Source organism: Lissotriton vulgaris, chromosome 10 (assembly GCF_964263255.1).
Source record: "Lissotriton vulgaris chromosome 10, aLisVul1.2, whole genome shotgun sequence".
NCBI lineage: Eukaryota > Metazoa > Chordata > Amphibia > Caudata > Salamandridae > Lissotriton > Lissotriton vulgaris.
Genome location: NC_141698.1, coordinates 8,732,178 through 8,752,573, shown reverse-complemented (window position 1 = coordinate 8,752,573; position 20,396 = coordinate 8,732,178). Strand labels below are relative to the sequence as shown.

The following is a 20,396-nucleotide window of genomic DNA, read 5'->3' as shown; positions in this document are numbered from 1 at the left end:
TTCAAGATGGGAAGAGAGCATCGGAAGAAATGATCGACTGTGCAGTCGATATTGCTGGTACAGGTTTCCGTCTGCTTGCAAGTGCAGCAGCCCTCCGATACCAGGGTTGGTTAAAATCCACCTCCTTCCGACAGGAAGTCCAATCCAGGATCCTTGACATGCCATATGATGGGGAGTCGCTGTTCGGGTCTCACATAGATGACGCTCTGCAGTCCATTAAGAAGGACACCGATACCGCTAAGTCATTGGGCACGTTGCAATTTCGAAAACAGCCCTTTCGAGGTGCGCGCGGACGCAGCACTTCATCCACTTTTCGAGGAGGACAACAGAATCGCTCATACAATCTGGGCAACCAGCGTTACGCATCCAATCAGCAGCGGTCCAATCGTCAGCTGTCCTCCAGACCCTATAGGGGTAAATCCTCCTATCGCGGATCCACTCCTAAGTGCCAAAGATTTTTATCATCCCCAAAGTGTTGGAGGTCTAATCGCTCTGTTTTATTCCCAGTGGTCCTCCATCACCTCGGACCGCTGGGTTTTAGACATTGTACAAAGGGGTCATACCTTAGAATTCGTCAAGATTCCTCCTCGTACTCCACCATCTGGCCCTGCCTACTCCACACCTCAAGGAGCTTTACCATCAAGTCCGTCTTGTTCAAAAAGGTGCAGTCGAAGTGGTCCCTGTGCATCAAAGAGGAGAGGGGTTTTACTCTTGATTCTTCCTCATACTCAAGAAGACCGGAGACTGGCAGCCCATTCTGGATTTGAGGGCTCTCAACCAATTCCTCAAGAGCCAATCTTTCCGCATGCTGACATTACTAGAGATCCTGCATCTTCTATCCAGCGGGGATTTCATGACCACCATAGACCTTCAAGACGCGTACTTTCATGTCCCGATTCTCCAACAGCATCGCCAATACCTGCGTTTCAAGGTGGGACAAACGCATTATCAGTTCAAGGTCTTGCCCTTCGGACTTCGATCAGCTTCTCGTGTGTTCACGAAGGTACTGGCTCCTGTGGTGGCTCACCTGCGTCTCCAAGGTGTTCAAATCTTCCCATACTTGGACGATTGCCTCCTCAAATCTCAATCCCACCGTCAACTATGTCAGGACACTCATCTTTATCAGCAGGTATTTCAATCCCTGTGGTTGGCCATCAACGTCGAAAAGTCACAGTTTGCGCCGCTGCAAACCAGAAATTTCTTGGGAGCTATCCTAGACACGAGACTATTAAAAGCGTTCGTCTCGCAAGAGCGGCAACAGAAGATCCTTCGTCTGGTCTCCCTCATCCGAAGAAAACAGTCCGTTTCTGTTCGGACGTTAAAATCATTTTTGGGGATGGCATCATCTTGTATCGCACTGATCCCAAATTGCAGGTTGCGAACCCGTCCCATTCAGGAGGAACTGGACGGACAGTGGCGTCAGGTGTCCGGGTCCTTCAACGACCTAGTTGCAGTCCCAGCCCGCATGAAAGAGTTTCCATTGGTAAACGCAGCCAACCAACCTTGAGATGGGGACGTTGTTCCTCGTTCACTCACCAGATCTCCCGCTCACGACAGACGCCTCTCTGGAGAGCTTGGCGCTCATATCCAAGGCCTATCCATCAAAGGCAAGTGGACTCCGCCCCAACGCAAGTGGCATATCAACAGGCTAGAGTTGGTGGCGATCTTCCTAGCGCTCAAATCATTCCTACCTGTAGTTCACGGAGAGTCAGTGCTTATCAAAACGGACAATACCACCAGCATGCACTACGTGAACAAACAGGGAGGAACCAAGTCTCCACACCTGTCTCGCTTGGCCCAGTCAATCTGGGTTTGGGCTCTCCGTCATCAGATCACCTTGACGGCTGTCCATCTGCTGGGCGTGTCCAACATCCTAGCGGACTCTCTAAGCAGGTCCACATCATCGACACACGAATGGGAACTGCACCAGCCGACTCTGGATCTTGTGTTCCACCGATGGGGTCGTCCAACTCTAGACCTCTTTGCAACGCCAGAGAATCGAAACTGCCCATCTTACGCAAGCTGGCATCCCCACCCCGGTTTGTGCGGGAATGCCCTTTTGATCGATTTGGTGCGATCTGTTTGCTTACGCTTTTCCGCCGATTCCGTTAGTACTGCGGGTGCTGTGGAAGATGCGGAGGCAGCCCTGTCACATCCTATTGATCGCACCTCGTTGGCCCAGACAGGCATGGTTTTCCGAACTGCTTCTGCTGTCCCACTGCGAGCCCATCCCTCTGCGTCCTCGTCCAGACCTCCTAACGATGGACAGAGGCCAAGTGTGCCATCCAGATCCCTCCACGCTACAGTTATCAGCATGGAACCTGAGCACCTTGAATTCGCAGACTTGAACATATCTCAAGAAAGCAGAGACATCCTCGCTCATGCTAGGGCTCCGTCTACCATCAAAACGTATAAACTCAAGTGGAAAAGATTCTGTCATTGGTGGGTAGCAGCAAATGTCCATCCAATCTATTCTACTCTGGAGCAACTTCTTCCGTTCTTCTGAAGTATCGCTCAGTCCGGACTTTCATATGCTACCTTGAGAGGTTTCCTAGCTGCAATCTCTCGCTTCCGACACAATGGCTCTTCCTCCCTCTGTTCATCCAGAATCATACGCCAGTTCTTCAAAGGGCTCTTCCGTAATTTCCCACCTGTTCGGCGCCCTCCTCCACCATGGCACCTCAATGTTGTACTATCTCAACGTATGAAGGCACCATTTGAACCTATCCATAGGGCTGATATCAAGTTCCTCGCCTGGAAGGTTGCGTTGCTTTTAGCTTTGACTTCATCTCATCGCGTGAGCGACCTTCACGCTTTCACTATCAAGCCACCTTATCTACAATTCAAATCTGATGGCATGGTGCTTCGCACCAACCCCTCTTTCTTACCTAAAGTGCCTACGGATTTTCATCTGAATGAGCCTGTGTTCCTAAAGACTTTCTTTCCGGACCCAAGGTCTCCGGCCGAGCAGCGCTTGCATTCTTTGGACATCAAACGATGCCTTAAATTTTACATTGCCAAAACTGCCTCCTTCCGCAAGTCCGACCAACTGTTCATTGCTCATGGGCGACTGCGTAAGGGGCATCCAGTTACCAAACCAACAATTGCCCGCTGGCTTTCTTCTGTCATTACCTTCTGTCATCAACAAGCAGGCAAACCACTGCAGTCTTCAGTGAAGGCTCATTCTACGAGGGCGATGTCTTCATCCACCGCCTTGTTTGCTGGTGTGCCACTTCATCAGATTTGCCGTGCAGCGACATGGTCCAGCAGGCACACCTTCACCAAGCATTACTGCTTGGATGCCATCAATGAAGCAGATACCGCAGTGGGGCAGGCAGTACTTTGTCATCTTTTCAAATAAGGTGAGCCTCTGTTCCCTCCTCCTTGTGTTCTGCTGTGATTGCTATTATTGTTACATGACTGTATTATTACTGTCTTTGGCTTTTTCCATATGTGCCTAGCAATCTCAGCTCTACGGAGGTTACTGCTCTCTATTCCATTCAAGCATGTGAATCTATGAAAGACACCCCTAATACTGGAGAAGAACAATTGTTACCTGTAAACAGGTGGTTCTCCAGTATTGGTGTCTTTCATAGATTCACATGCAACCCACCCGTTCCTCCCCTCAGAGGCTCTCTTCTCCTCATGCACTCTAGGGGCCAGATGTAGGTAGCCCTTTACCGGTCGGAAACGGCCGAAAATACCGATTTTTGGCCGTTTCCGATCGGTAAAGGGCTATTGAGATGTAGGGGCACATTTTCGGAAATTTTACCGAATCGGTATCATTACCGAATCGGTAAATTTACCGATTCGGTAATATGTACCGAATCGGTAAAATAATTACCGATTCGGTAATATTTACCGATTCGGTAAAATTTCCGAAAATACAATGTAGGTAGGCAATGTACCTTCTGCACATGGCTTACAGAATCGGTATTTTACCATGGAATACAAATCCATGGTAAAATACCGATTCCGGTGTGCATGCACATGTGTGCATGCACACCTATGTCATGTGACAGGCAGACCTGCCCTTAGGGCAGGTATGCCTGCCACATGGCACCTGTGCCTGTTTTGGGGGTGCCAGAGGGTGTCAAAGTGACACCCCCTGCACCCTTGTGAATTCTTTAATTACCGATTCGGTAAATACCGAATCGGTAATGCCTAATCATTCCTATGGGCTTCAAAGCCCATAGGAATGAATGGCCATTACCGATTCGGTATTTACCGAATCGGTAATTAAAGAATTGTTAAGGATTCGGTAACGAATCCAGATGTTGTGACCTACATACCATTTACCGATTCTGAAATACCGAATCGGTAGGATTCGGTATTTTAAAATCGGTAAATGGCATTTACCTACATCGGGCCCTAGGTCTCTTTGGTGCTACGAAAATCTAAGGACTTGGGCTTCTGAGGAGAAGGTTCTAGAGGGTACTTGCGCCTGATTGGCTGTAGTTTGGACTAACATTATGACACTAATGTGTTACAAGTGTTTTTTCTCTTTACCATGCATTCCTATGTAGGAATTGTTCTGGAGGTTTTTTCATTTGTATTTACCTCTTCTTTTATTATGTATTATGTTTTTTCACATATATTTACATATATATATTTAGCATTATTGCTATTTTATGTACCGTGGGACTCCCACTTCGACGACGGGGAATATTCAAGCATGTGAATCTATGAAAGACACCAATACTGGAGAACCACCTGTTTACGGGTAAGTAACAATTGTTCTACTTAGTCAATCAGGCAGCTCTCAGGCATCCAGCTCCTGATCTGTGCCCTCTTAGCCCCTTGCATTAAAATAGATTCTACGTCTGCATAGAAAGGGAACTGATGAGAAAAGTTTGAGTTGATAGACATATTGGAACATCTACACATACCCTGCCCTGACTCAGAAAAGGCTATATTCATCTTGAGCTGGTGCAGAATGCTGCTGCCTGGTGGTCGCTTGGCTCTGAAGCCAGGAGCACTTTCTCCTACGGCTTTCCATCCGTAGCTGGCGCTGTTTCAGAGCTGGAAGAATAAGCTGTGCACCAAAAGACTGCTGCATTACTGCCTTCAGATTTTGAGTGCTATACTCCAAATTGACCATTTCATTTATCCAATTTCCTCTTGTGGTCTATAAAGCAAAATCTGCGAGCTATGGGGCTATCCTTTTCCGTTGCAGCGGCCACATTCTGGAATGCCTTCTACCTTGCTCTACATGATGAACCCATTCTGATGGGTTGTAGAAAGGTATTGCAGACCTGGTTTACTAATCGACAACATTTTTTAGCCTCTGTCCCACATTCTGTTGCTCTTCTTTGTCATTGTGGTGCTAGTTTTTTAGCCAGTGTTGAGAAGCTCAGTGGCAGAGTGCTTTATAGAACATAACCTTCTCTGGCTTTGTTTTGCTTGTTTTCTGAAGTATTTCTTCAGCTATCTCATTTGCATGATTTTAGAGATGAAAGTACTCAAGCCACAGTTGCCTTGGTAAGTAACTTGCACTTTTTCATCTACAGAGCTCAGCAGATGGAGCCTCGAAGCCAACAGAACAGAACCGCAGTCCCCTTCAAGTCAATGGGAACGACGGAAGCAGTGGCGGCACAGCGGCAGAGGAGGAGAGTGGCCCGACCGCCCCGCTGCCCCCATGTGCCTTACCCAGAGACAATGATGTGTGCAATGATACCAGTCCTGGGGGACCCCACTTTAGCACTCTTGGAGAGAACAGTGACTCTTGCCGAGAGGAAAAGGTGCTAGCAGCTCCCCTTCAGAAGGAGGAGTGAAACACAGGACCAAGAAGAAACGGGGTGAAATCTTGTACAGTACCTGATGGACAGACTCAGCTTGGGGAAAGGCCAGGGTGGTGGGCTTCAGTTACTGGGTAGAGTTTGGCTGCTATCTTGGTGAGGAAGGCCCCTCCTCTGCTCCCACTAACCTAAATGAAACAGGTGAGGGAAGCTGGACAAGAAATGACCCCAAACTTGAAGGCTTGCAAGAATCCCTTTTTATATGGGTGCCATTTTTTTAAAAAAAATATTCTCTTGTGCAGTCCTACCCTCCTTCCAGTCTCCTTTTTCAAGAGGTGGAAGTAATGGCACATAAATGGTAGAGGGGAGATTTGGGGAGTTGACAAAGAATAGTGGGACACATATGTGGCTTTCTTGTCCATATTCCCTGCCCTGTGTGGTTAGGGAGGTCTGAGAGTATAAAGATGATGGACCTATGACCTGAAGTGTCTACCTAGCTTCTTCCCCAGTATGAATGTTACATATACTGTGAACACATGTTGGAGGGGGCGCTGGGGAGGACAGGCCATGCTCTAAAGCTCCTATGGAGTGGCACTGGCACTCTTCTTCCCTGAAAACACAAGCTTTGGTGTGGGCGTCCCGGTTCACTGTCTAGTCTGGTGAGCTCAGTCTGCATATCAGCCCTGTACATGATTAGAGCTTGTCCCCGTTTATTTCCTACTGTATGCATACATACAAATATATGAATTGAACCTTTGTACAAGGAGATTAGAGATCTGAAGGTAACTGGCAGATTTTTCCTGCCAATTGGCGCTGCACAGACGACGGAGCCTCTGAGTCACTGACCTAATCTACTTCTCAGATGTTCAAGTGAACAGACATTGCAACGTTTGCATCAGTGAGCGGGTTATGGATGAGTTGTGAAAGCGGGAGAGAATCTTCATTTGATGAGAAAGTGAATGTGCGTGTATATACATGATATATATTCCTGAGCGTGTCTGCAAACATGCATGGCCGCACACAAACTTTATATATGTATGTAGAGAGAAAGATGTTTATATATAAATATATACCTAGGAAGCTATCGGTGTCCTAGGGGAGCAGGGCATTTCTTGTGAAGTGTCTTTCAGGTTCGGGTGTTGACCAGTGGCATCCAGCAAATGCCAAAAATGATTGAAGTCAAGAGCGAAAGGATCCAATGATGGATGTTTTCATTTGCCACACCAGCGACAGAGCATTTACCCAACAATGATGGTATTGGGATTTGCAATGATAATCGGACTGCTCCCAGGTATTAACGTGGAGGTGTTTTTAGCAGACACCAGATATTTGTATTCCTGCTGTGGTTCCTCAGACTTTGATCACTTCTGTGAGCACAGACGAATGGACTCGTCCTGGTGCGGAGTCCCTGCACATGGCTCTGGCAATCAGACTGCCAGCCCCAGGTTACAAAACGGTGACACATCCTACCCGTTGAATCTTACTACCCCGTTGTAATAGGAGATCATCTCAGCCGAATCCTTGTCCCAGAGCGGTATTCAGGACTGCTCCTGGGTTTCAACTCTGAGTGGGGGGATCGATCAGACAAACCATGCACCAGATGTAATATCAAAGCTGTGCTTACACACACACATGCAGTGCTTCATGAAGGTGCTGGCTTGTCTTGTGGGAGCAGTGGCCATTCAATCATGCATAAGTAACATTAATGTTCTGGTTCTCTGGGCATCCAGGCACATTGTGGTAGGGCGAGTGTTCTTAGACTCTCCTGTAACGCATATATAAACCATTTGCACACGCCTTTCCCAAGAAACAAGCACAGCAGCTGGTTTACTCCACCAAGACTAAATGAGCACAGCAGGCCTGGAATCCCCAAGCAGCACAGGAGGATTGACACCTTCAGCTGTTGGGTAGACTGAAGTGGGGGTGCCAGCAAAGCATCATCAAAACAGCACCATGAATCCACAAGCCGCGAAGAGAAGCAGCCAATGACACTACTTGGCTGCATGCTGGGGACTTTACCTAGTTCATGAATACTATTTAATAAACAATATTATGTTAGGACTCCATCGGAGACTGAGATTACTTTGTAATGTCATGAGGCCACAGATTGTATTTAGGGGAGTTTTCAGTCTTCTTCCTCTTCCTAATCATTGGTGAATGGCCTACATTTGGGGCCTTAAAATATTACTAGAGCGCATTATTTGATTTCCACGTCCGATACGGAGTGCAGTGTTTGAAACAGGACAGCTCTTGATTGGCAGGCACTCCTTAATGACTCTCCTTGACGTCAAAAAGGAGACCTGCACCCCAGTTTTTACTAGGAGAGATCTGCTGCCAACGAGAGAGCTTGTAAAATTATCTACAACATTGAGGGGCTTCTTCACATGTGTGTTCAAGTCTCATTTATGTCCGTAAAATTACATTTATTGTTCTTCTGAGGTTTCTCACAGACAATGACCGCTCTGGATCCAAGAGGAGTCTGGCAAAGGATAGTCTACGGCCGAACTGTTGTAGTCCTTGGTATAAAGCTCCCAGCCAGGAAAAAAATGTGTCCACAGCACAAGAAACCTTGTTCTGGCAGTGGAACTTAAAAAGAGAAGCGTTTTGTATTGCGTCATCCCTACCATCCGTCAACTAGGACTTTTTATTCTTGGTAGTTGTGTCCACCCATAGGGTCTTCTTTCTTTAATGTGGCATAAGGAACACATGCCTTGAAATTGACCCAGTGTAGTCTTCATCATTACATTTTCTTTCAACATATATGTACAGTTCACAATCAGAGCCACCTAACAACAAAGTTAACTGGGAGATGTTTTAGGAATAAAACATTTTCTTAATGAGCCTCACTTAAGTCACTTCTTGCAGGATTGCTCTTGTTTACCCAGTGTCCTTTTCTCCCTAGATTTCAATGGTGCCACTTGCTGGCTGGATATGGGAGAAGGTTATATTTTACCTTATTTAAAAAAATAATCCATGGCTCTTTGTTATTCCTGGATGTTTCTCTTCAAAGGCCCATCATTTTAGCTTCTTGCCTGGATTGAGACATTTGGTCTCAGGCATCACCTTTTTTTTTACTGTCGAATGCACCATTGAGTGTTTTCTTCAAGGAATATCTATTTGCAGTTGTTGCATGCTCTGCAGTAAAAGTAAAGACTCACACTCTGCCTTCACTTGTGATTGAAGTGGTTTAATCCCTATACATTCTAAATCTTTTATTTTCACTGATCTGCACTTTCGTGTTGTGTTCACTTACCTTTTGCTAGTGCACCTTTTTGGTTTTTCTGGATGTGCCAATCTGGAGGTCTGGCTCTAGAAGGAGGGCTGTGATGAGGCATGCATGACCTGATGTCTGTAAATCCTTTAGCTGTGCTCGTCAGAGATCCTTGGAGTGGTTGTGGGTACCCGAGAAATCCGCATTGGTCATGAATGACCAGACCGTGAGCTCAGTGTCGGAGGCTCAATTGAATTCTTCCCCAGGCTCCTCTGCAGCCAGCCTTCCTTCCCATCACATCACGGGGCTCTCTGCAAAGACCAAACCTTCCTACCTGAGCATCTAGTAGACATTGTTAGAGGAGGGGGAGAAGCAGAGATTGAGTTGAATGCATTGACCACCTTGGTGAAAGTGCATTTGAACACACTTATGACTTTGACCTGCACTACTGTGCTGCAAACTGGTCATCTACATATATGTACTGATTCTTCATGGGGCAGAACATACAGCATCCTTTCTCAGTATTGACATAAACCCGAGCGGCATCCGATAACCACCTGATGATACCTAGTGGTTCATATGGACTACGAGAGGCTTATGTAATGCGATGTCACCAGTCATCCATGAAGTATTCAGACTCAGTGAGTACCCTTGCAAAGGAACTCATTGTGACTTACAGACAAGCCTGTTTCAGCAGCACACCGTCTTTGACCATGTAAGACCTTTTTCAGCTGTGTCTCCTTAACTTGCTGTGACACCCATAGTTCTAAACATTCAGCTTCCCTGTAAGGGAGATGCTGTGACCTCAATGTTGGTTGCTGGAGTTGCACGTAGCAGGTCTCCAAGCCGACTTCATTACTACTGGTTCTGTTCAAAACATAGGTTAATTGATACTGTTATTCCAGGAAGCTACTTGGCATCTCCTTTTGGCTGTGCAGTGCCCCCCAAGATCAAAGAATCTTTGGCTTATCTGCATGCATATTGGGCAAGATCATTCCTGCAGGGGAGGAGGATAAGGACCTTTCGTGTCCGCTGTGAAACTCCTCTTGTAAACCCCCTTGTTTGCATGTCTTGCTTCCAAAATACATCCCATGCACACATGCATCAGGACTCCTGGCTGCTGTTTCCTAATTTTCAAGCCGGACCTAGAGATGGCCCTTGTGGTTCCTGCAGATTACCAGTCGCACTTCATGAGGCGAGGCGTCCCCTGCCATTTCCAAGACTGATGAAGAGGAAAAGTGAGCTCGGGCTCCCTTTTCAAAAGTGTGGGGACCGCTTATTTTGTACAGGAGCATATTTTGGGGTCATTTAACCGACCTTTTAACATACATAATTATGATTATTTTGATGAAACCTTTAAGGTTTTTATCATGATGAGGGATATTTTTATTTTTTATTATTATTGTTTTTCAACTTGAGATACTTAAATTCTGTGTGAATTACTTTTGTCAGGCTTCAGCCAATCCCAGCCATAGCCTTTTATGGCTGTATTGAATTGAAGCATTCATGAATTTCCCCTAATTTCAAACTTTTAACACAACTTCAATACAATTGTTGAATGCAGAAGCATCCTTTATCTTTGGTAGGATTGCTTAACGTTTACCGTAGGATCGCTTCCAGGCACTATGCCCACTTTTAAACCCCTTTTCATAGTGGTGGAAGCTACCATCTGTTAGTCCAACAAAGATGCTTTAGGGGCATCAGCTTTTTGTCATCATTGTTCTGATATTAGGACACTTTCTAGCAGGGCCGCAAAGGGCTATGCCTGCATCCTTCCCTCCCCATGATGGATCAAAAGTCCCTCTATCCTCTTCTGACACCCAGATGGGAAGTTAACATTTTATGAGATGTAGCCAATAAACGCTGCCGTTTTGTGAGCGAATACTGCTATGAACAGTTACGAAAAATCTTCTCATGTCCACGAGCCACATTTTTACAGCTGCACAAATGTTTTCATTAATATTTAACCATTACTGTTCTGTTGTGATTAGCAGGCATTTTAATCTTACCAATGAACACATGCTGCGTTATTGGCGCTGTTTTTCCCTCTTGTTTTATCTTCTATCTTAACTCGCTTTAAACTACTGCTGGGTCCTGTTGTCAGAAGGCCTAGACCTGCTATGCTGATAATAATCCCCATATGTATTGTGAAACATGATTATACAATGTAATTGGTCATTTTCGTTAGGTTTAGGTATTTCAGTAGGGTATCTGACCTTTGGCGAACACACACTCCAGGGATCAGTAACAGGTCCCACCTCAAGGGGAAGGCTATAATTCAGGATTTGTTATTGTCAAACAGGCTGGTAATTTGCACTGTTGCCTGACTAATATAGGAAGTCTCACCATTACTAACTGTGTGTTACAACAGAAAAATCTCCTCCTGTGATGCAAGTGTCACTACTCACCTTCCAAAGTTTTGCTGATGTGTAGTTCCTGGTCGGGAGTGTATTTTCTAAAACCTATTTTTCACTTTTATTTTGTTGTTACATTTTTCTCAGTATCTCAACTTCCTTCCTTTTTTTGGATTGTTTGTGCTATCTAGAGGATGTTTCAAAAATTATGCAACTCTTCACCACCTGTTGTTGCTTAGGGCTTTGGAGTTGAATATTGTCATTAATTTCTAAGGGTTTTTTGTTCGTGAATGTTTAAAAATGAATTAATAACATAAAAACATGGCTCTGTCTAATCGGGGCCAACACTTTCCCCTTGATGTATCTATTGCTCCCATGCTATGGAACTATGGTTCTCCCTTGTTTGTAGTACTTAACTAGTAAAATTTAATTTCAGTTAAAAAACAAATATAGACATTTAAACTTTTATTGTAAGCCTTCCTCCCTTTCCGAGCTTGATCAAGTTTAGCTGCAGATTTTATCACTAATCCATGCTCTTTTTAAACAGTCCTTTCTTTTTAATATATATGATTAGATTAAATATTCACTGGAAAGAATACAAAACTATTTTAGTTACACCTGTTAAATGATGCCGTACATGTTTATGAAAAACTAGAGAATGGTATCCTGGTTTCCTTCTCTGTGTAATATGTTCCTTTATGCTAATGACACCCGTTTTAGTGAGTGCAAAATGTGCTACTCTTCCCTTTTCCTGCTCCCCCTGCACACAGAAATATACCCCCTGAAGTTCCAACTCTCTACCAGATCCACTCCTTCCCCACCCGAACTGTCCTGCACCATACCCAACCCCCTTTCAACAGCTCCATAGATTATCAATGTAAGTTTGAATGGCTGACTCTTCGGGGAAGCTTTTGTGAAGGGAAGTGGATTGCTTTGGGTTTGTTTCTTGATGGACACAAGTTTGCTGTTCAGTTAATGCCAAGAGACTTACAATGCTTAATAAAGGTCTATTCTTTTAGTAAAAAGTCATCTTTTGGTCTTTTCTCCTTTCTCTTTTTGCTGACCCGTTGTAACTGGTAAATTATTTGTGCTTGTAATATCTTTGCTACAAGAACATGTTTGTGTGTCTGCTCAAGGACCCAGTGTTTTTATCCTCCCATATCTTATGTCCACACAGTTAAAATATGTACCAGACATTCATTCAGCCTTTGTCTGGCAACATGATGGATATTTAAGGAGGAATTGTGGGACAGTCAGGAAAGCTATGGACATATCTGATTTGGTGGCTGGGACCATGGGGTCTTCAATGGCCTTACACTGTTGCGCCTGGCTGCCATCTACAGGCTTTTCTTGCAGTGTAAAGGCCATGTTGTTTGATGATGAACATTTCTTCAAAGACAAGTGTGATGCCGCGTTATAACACTTTAAAGTGGAAAGGATGTCAGCCATGTCAAAGCTAGAGCTCAAAACCCTTGCGATGGACTTGAGCCAATTTCGCAAATTCAAAGGTTTTTCAAAGGGATTTCAGTAAAGGCAGTTCCTGCCCTCACAGACCATGCAGCAGCTGCAAAACCACTTTGTAGGTCAGGACAAGGGAACAGGCCTCCAGAACCAGCCTTTCTCCTTTTCCTTTTTCTTGCACTTCTAGGAAAGCTACTATAGTTTGCTTCTGAAGGAGCATGTGCAGCCGCTGAAAGGATGGGCATCCTGTTTTCTGGATTCCCGAGGGCTCATGAGTTGTAGGGGAGGGCTATACCCATTCAAAGAAACAAAAACCGGGATTAGTGGAATCTCAACTTTTCTATCAAGAAGTTTTGAGTCTGTTGACCTGTGAGCACCAGCATGAAACATGAGTAGTCGCCATCCATTTGCCTGGCTCTCTTAACCCAAGAGCAGGTTTGGGGATTAAGACCACTGGCCTTGCCCAGGGACGTTCAGAGGGCTCATTTACCACTAACTCCAGCATCTTGCCGACCTCAGCTTTGATGCTATAGAGTTTACTTTTGACAGGCAGACTGTCACCAGTATCCACATCATGGACACACCAGTTAGTCTGACCAGGGGTAAGGGAAAAGAGCTTGGTATACTGCTCCAAGACATGCCTGCAGCCAGCTTGCTGTTGAGCAGAGAGGGTGTATGAAAAGATCACTCCATCTACTGACCCACCTTTAGGGCTGTTGGCGAGGAGGTCAGGGAAAAGGTCACTTTCTATTTTCTGATCCTCATCAGTGAGCATCTGCATGGTCACATCATCCCTGTCATGGTAGTGTTTAAGGCTGTTTACTTGGATGACCCTTTTAGGGTTCCTGCAACTGCCAAGGTCCACCAGACACTGACCTCCCCTTTTCTTTCTAGAATAGGGTAGTGTCCACTCCATTTGTCCTGGAGGGCCCCCTAGGAGCCACAGGCTTGCTTCAACACCCACACCTTCTGCCCTGGTTGGAACTCCACCATTGCAGCCTTTTGGTCATATCAGTGCTTCTGGAATGTTTGTCTGGCCTCCAGGTTTTTCTATGCTTTCTCCATGTACTCATCAATCCTGGACAAAGGCCAAGCACATAATCCACGGTGTCCTGTTTAAGCTCTTTGAGAGGTCTCTCCCAGCCTTCCTTCACAAGACACAATGTTCCCCTCACAGGATGACCAAACAGAAGTTCAAAGGGGAAAAACCATACTCCCTCTGTTGCACTTCCCAATATGTTTTAGTCAGCCAGACATGAAGTTTTTACCTCTGTCTGATACCACTTCCTTTGGAAACCCCACTCTGTTAAAGATACCAATGAGGGCCGTAGATACAGCATTAGTAGTTCTTAGGGGAATTGCCTCAGGCTATCTGGTAACATGATCCACTACTGCTAGTATAAATTTATTTCCTGATGCAGTTGGATGTCAAGGGGACCGACAATGTCAATCCCTACCCTTTCACAGGGAACCACAACCACTGGAAGTGGAATAAGGAGGTTTTGGGTGGCCACCTGTCTTGCCACTGGCTTGCCAGGTGGCATAAGAGTTGCAAAACTCTTTCACCTTCTGGGACATTCTTGACCAGAAGAAGTAGATGACTAACCTACCCAATGTTTTGGCCTGGCCAAGATGTTCAGCTGGGGGGAGGTGTCATGGGCCAATGTGAGGATAAATTATCTATAGTGCTGAGGCACTACCATTCTCTCTTAGTGGCACCAGGTTTGGGGTCTCTGGCTTCAGTGTAAAGGAGTCAGTCCTCCTAATAGGTCCTGTGGCAGCCACTGACATCTCCCTTTTCCTGATCAGCAGCTTGCTGTCTCGGGTTTCAAGAGTGGGACAGGTCCTCTGTCCCTGGCACAGAACTTCCCTAGAGGGTCCCCCTTGCCCAAGAGCTTTGGGGCTGACCAGTTTTCTCCCTGAGGAGAGGGGACCTGATCTGATGACTGATCAGAAGCTGGCTTCCCAGTCTTCGCACCTTTCCTCTTAGAAAGTTTGGGCCACTTGTCCAGGCTCCAAATCTTTTTTTACCCTTGGCTTTAAATTGAGCTCTTGTTTTTATACACACCCATTCCGGTAAACCCAGCATCACTGCATGGGTCTTTCTTCCGACCTCAGCCCATGATGAGGACTCCACATCATTGCCTAGCAGACAAGATACAGGAATTGCTGATGATACCACCACCTTCTTTTGGCCAGTACCTCCTCCCTATTCTAAGAATACTATCTCCTTGGGATGCACTGTTCTGAGCCCCAGTGTACCTCAATATAGGCCTAGGTACCTGCATGACCTTTTTACCTACATTTGTCCTACCTTGCTCTACATAACCCCTCTGAAGCAGACCTTTTACCTAGTTAGGTGGCAAATAAATGTTGTGTGCTTTTCTTCTAAAACTAGCCTCATATAATACGCATGAGGATTCTTAATATCACAGCAGGATTGCCTTCTTCTACATAATAACTCTGTATAAAAGTCCCTGCAGTATTAGGAGATCTTAATATTCACTTTGACGACCCAGGGAACAAAATAGTTGTAGACCTCAAAGAAGATCTAGCCGCACTCAGCCTCTCCTTAAAAAATCTCCACCCCACTCACATCAAGGGCCATCTCTTGGACCCTATATTTTCTAATATCCCAGAACTGACCATATCAACACCCCTCCCCATCCCCTGGACAGATCACCACCTGATCTTTCTTAATCACCCAATCACCACCGAACCCACTCACAGCCCTCCACCCCAGGCACCCTCCCGCCCGTGGCACAAACTAGACACGGACGCATGGACCAGCCAGCTGACAACCTCCATCCCCACCTTGGATCCGGACCCCTCGCTAGCAGACACCCAAATTCGAACCTGGATAAAAACATCCCTAGACTCGGTCCTCCCCTATAAACCCCTCCCCAGTAAGAGGGGATCATTCAAGTCACCTTGGTTTACTCCTGAATTGCGAAAACTGCGGAAAAAATGCAAAAAACTAGAACGTCTCTGGAGGAAAGACTGGGCAGCAAACAGCAAAGAAACTTATAAATCATCCATGAAACAGTATAAAATACTTATAAAAGATTCGCAAGCTGCCTATTTTGAAGGAAAAATTCTAGCGGCAGCCAACTCTTCCAAGGAGACCTACCGTATAGTACGATCACTTATGAAAGTCCCCGAACCTCAGCCGGTCATTGACCCTACCAGCACTAGATGCACCCAACTTGCCGAGTTTTTTTCCTCTAAAATTCTCAAAATCCTAAAGACCTTCCCCCCGCTCCACCCCCCGACAGACCCACCAGCCTGGCCCATCGACCAAGACGCCCCCTTCCTGGACGCCTTCCCCCCCATTTCCATTGAGATGTTGGTGGCCACCCTCAACCAGGTGAAGAGCTGGTCTCCGGAGGATCCAGCGCCCATGAGCAAATTAAAATTACTCGCTCCTACAATATCCCCCCTCCTAACCAGGCTGATTAATGCCTCCCTCTCCAGAGGGATAGTTCCCGCCAACTGGAAAAGCGCGTTAGTACGCGCACTCCTCAAGAAACCCCACCTAGACCCCACGGATCCCTCCAACTTTAGACCTTCAGCCCAGAAAGACGTCCGGGGTACCGACAGACAGAGCAGTGCTCCGTTTTACCTGCGCTGTGGCCAGGTGAGGTGGGGCTACATTCTCCTACCACATAGGAGAATTTCAGGTGATCTAAAAAAAAAAAAATTCACTTGTTTCACATTATTTTAGCAGTAGCATTCATGGTCCTGATGAAGCAGTAGGAGACCTGTGGGCCCGGTTAACTGCAGAAACATGTCAACCTAAAACCTATCCTAGTAGTTATTTGTTCACACTACTACTTGCACTGTTTTTTTAAAATTTGAGAGTCAGGAGGTGCCTATTAAAAACATTTTTCCTCCTCGCCACCCAATTTTACTCTTTTTCACTTCAATCACTTATGATTTTCACTAGTTAGCACTGCCATTCAGTTACCACTTGATACCCAAAAAGATCACACTGACACTGGGACATACTGGTGAGATTAGGCTGAGCCTGGCCAAATCTTCCGAGGGTACGATCATCTACCTTCATGGTGAAGGCTCCCAGATGATGTTGGGCGGTACAGGTTGGTAATCTGATGGGAATTTTCTTTGCGGAGAGAATGTACCCGAGGTTTGATTTCGCTGTTTACTATTAACAGTTGAGGTCACGCACTGACAGACACATACAATAGAGTTCTCTCCTTGACCCATTGCTACATTATTGTTGGTTGTTGTATATGCATTGGGGCAGTAGCAATGACCGGTCGATAAACATCCCCTAGGACCCCCCTCTTTTCTTATAGTTATGAACACCTATCCACCTTTTTAGAGACCCACACCTCCTTCGCCACTCCCAAACAGGGTTCAGACCAGGACAGGGGACCGACACCGCCCTCCTGGCCGTGACAGAGGAGACTAGATCCATCTTGGACGCAGGGGGATCAGTGGCAGTGATCCTCTGAACCTGAGCGCCGCCTTTGACATGGTGGACTATACCATCCTTCTCCACAAAACTGAAATCACTGGGACTGCCCTGGCCTGGTTAAAATCGTTTTTAGAGCATAGGACCTTCCAAGTGGCCGATAGTCACGGTCATTCCAAAGCCCTTCCCCTTCAATGTGGGGTTCCCCAGGGATCGTCCTTGAGCCCCACACTTTTTAACGTTTACATGGCAACCTTAGACGACATAGCCTCACCATTCGGCATAAAGGTGGTCATGTACGCCGACGACACCCAACTAGTCGTCTCCATCAATCAGTCTGACCAGTCCATGGAGAATCTGGTCTCCTGCCTACAGAGCATATCTAAATGGATGGGCGACTCCAGCCTCAAACTCAACGGCGAGAAATCGGAGATTATTCTCCTAGGTGACCCGCACAAACTCCCCAAGTCCCTTGCCTGGCCTCCCAGCATGGACCCCCCCCCCCTACACCAAAAAATGAAATCAAGAGCTTAGGCTTCTGGCTTGACCAGGATCTCAGCTTCAGAGCCCAAGCTAGAAAGACAGCCGGCACATGCTTTGGGCTCATGCGAACTGCCCGGGAGATCCTCCCTCTTATCCCCCCCCAGTCTAGAAAAATTCTTATCCAGGGCCTTATTATCTCTAGATTGGACTACGGAAACGCCCTGTACCTGGGCGACATGTAGCTGTCATCAAAAACTTCAGCACGCTCAGAATGCCGCAGCTAGACTCCTCACGGGGACGAAACCCAGATGCTCGACTAAACCCTCCCTCAAAGCTCTTCACTGGCTCCCCATTCAGGAGCGCATTGCCTTTAAAACCCTGTACATCTCTCACAAAATCCTACAGGGTAAAGGCCCTCCCATACTCCCATACGAAGCGTGGAGATACTCCTCCGGGAGTTGATTCCTAGCGCTATATAAACCCGCAATTAATTAATTAATACTAAAACCACTCATCAAACTCCACAAATCCACTAGACAGCTTAGGTCAGACTCCCTTTTCCTTGCCAGCATCCCCAGAATAAGAAGAGCGTGCACGGGTGGGCGCCGCTTCGCATACAACGCCCCTAAGCTCTGGAATAGCCTCCCCCTCAGCATCCGTAAAGAAACCAACATGCTGCCTTTCCGCAGACTACTGAAGACCTGGCTCTTCCCCCAATAATTCCCCCCCAGGAGCACTTCATGCTGATACTATAGCGCTGGGACGCCCTTGGGTAGCTACGCGCTCTACAAATCCTAAAACAAATCAAATCAAATCCTGCTGTCGTCCTCCTTGGACGACAGGCCCACAGTACCATGACACATCTAGGTAGAACACCTGAGGGTACCTTTCGAGTATATAAGTACCACATCTTCGCTGGGCGAACAAGAGGAGAAGCTTCCATGCTGACACGAGACGCTGAAGTCCCTGCACGCAGAAACTTCAGCTTACAGTGGTCCGACATTCCTTGCGGGGTGTCCAACTCGAGAATGTGAGCTGTAGACCACATGCTATGCATATTTCACCATCTAGTGCTGGGTCCGAATGTTTGCACTTTGTTTTTGTTCAAAGAAGTCTTTCCAGTCACGAGGTAGGTGACTCCTCCTTTTGGTGCTAGTGCGCATGGGCATCGACTCCATTCTTAGATTGTTTTTTTCCGCCATCGGATGTGTATTGCTGCGCTCCAGTTCTGTACCGTTTTCTGACCCCTTCGACGTGCAATCCATTACCCTCGACAGTATTGTTATTGATCGCGGTTCCCCATTAGACGCGCATCGTCTTACTTCGGAAAACCTTAGATCAGGAAACTCATGGCAGGCCAACGAGCCTACCCGCGCCGACCGCACTAGCAGTCGATGGAACGGACTCCATTCAAGGTATGTCCCGGAGGTCGTGCTAAGTTTCCACAGACCGACTTGCACGAAGTGTGCAACCTCTGCTTGTCCCCGGAACACAACGAGAACAACTGTGATGCGTGTTGATCATTTCGATCGAAAAAGACTCTTCGTGACCGGTGGGCTCGACGACACGAAATGCAACACCAGAGGGGCTCCGCACAGGACATCTTTAGCGAAACTGAACATCAACCTCAAGGAGTCGAGGAAGAACAACAACATACAAAACCTTTCCAACGGGGTGGCCATTCGTCGACCCGGTTCCACAGATAGTACTAACAGCAGGCGCATCGCTCACTGGTTGGGGAGCTCATCTTCAAAAACATACCATTCAGAGAAGGTGGACTCTGCAGCAAAAGCAACTCCACATAAACCATCTAGAATTGCTAGCAATTTTTCTAGCATTAAAAGCCTTTTAACTTCATCTGATAGACAAAGTTGTCTTGATTTGCACAGACAACATGACAGCAATGAACTACATACAAAAACAGGGGGGAACACACCCTCCAGCTCTCACAGCTAGCCCAGAGCATCTGGAAATGGGCCATACCTCAAAAAATATATCTCCTTGAACACCTTCCAGGAGTAAACAACCAGATTGCAGATCTGCTCAGTCGTCACTGACAGCAGATCCACGAATGGGAACTTCCCTCTCAAGTCCTCCTCCCATTCTTCCAAATGTGGGGCTTCCCACAAATAGATCTGTTCGCCACCCACCTAAACACAAAATGCCCAAACTTCGCATCCAGGTATCTACACCTGTTGTCCAACGGCAATGTGCTATGGATGAATTGGTCAGGGATATTTGCTTACGCTCTTCCGCCTCTCTCACTCATTCCATTAGTGTTTCGGAAGCTCAGACAGCAGTCCCTGACACTAATCCTAGCTGCTCTCACATGGGCCCGTCAACCCTGGTTCACAACCCTATTGTAGTTATCAGTAGTTCCTCACCAAAAACTACACAATCTTCTCACTCAGAACATCGGAGAGATAAGACATCCAGATCCCAGTCATCTCAACCTTGGGAACTGGCACCTGAAGTCCTAGAGTTTGGTTATCTTAATCTTCCGCCAGACTGCATGAATATTATAAAAGAGGCTAGGCGCCCTACCACAAGAGCTTGTTATGCAGCAAAGTGGAAGCGGTTAGTTGTTTACTGTAACAACAATCAAATCAATCCGTTGGACTCTTCGAATACAAAACATTATTTGCTATCTATTACATTTGAAGAGTTCAAATTTAGTGTTCACATCTATACACTTACATCTAGCTGCATAT

The 20,396-nt window shown here is 46.4% G+C and overlaps 1 protein-coding gene across 2 annotated transcripts in view; it reads left to right on the top strand.

Annotated features, from left to right (window-relative positions):
• Nucleotides 1–12,328, top strand: part of FAM120C (family with sequence similarity 120 member C) — a 493,040-nt gene extending 480,712 nt beyond the window's left edge. For both annotated transcript variants that reach the window (XM_086940173.1, XM_086940172.1), the window contains exon 16: nucleotides 5,511–12,328. In XM_086940173.1, coding sequence (XP_086796299.1) covers nucleotides 5,511–5,774 — 264 coding nt within the window. In that variant the 3' untranslated portion in view covers nucleotides 5,775–12,328. The remainder of the gene's footprint in view (nucleotides 1–5,510) is intronic.
• The last annotated feature ends 8,068 nt before the right edge of the window (nucleotides 12,329–20,396 follow it).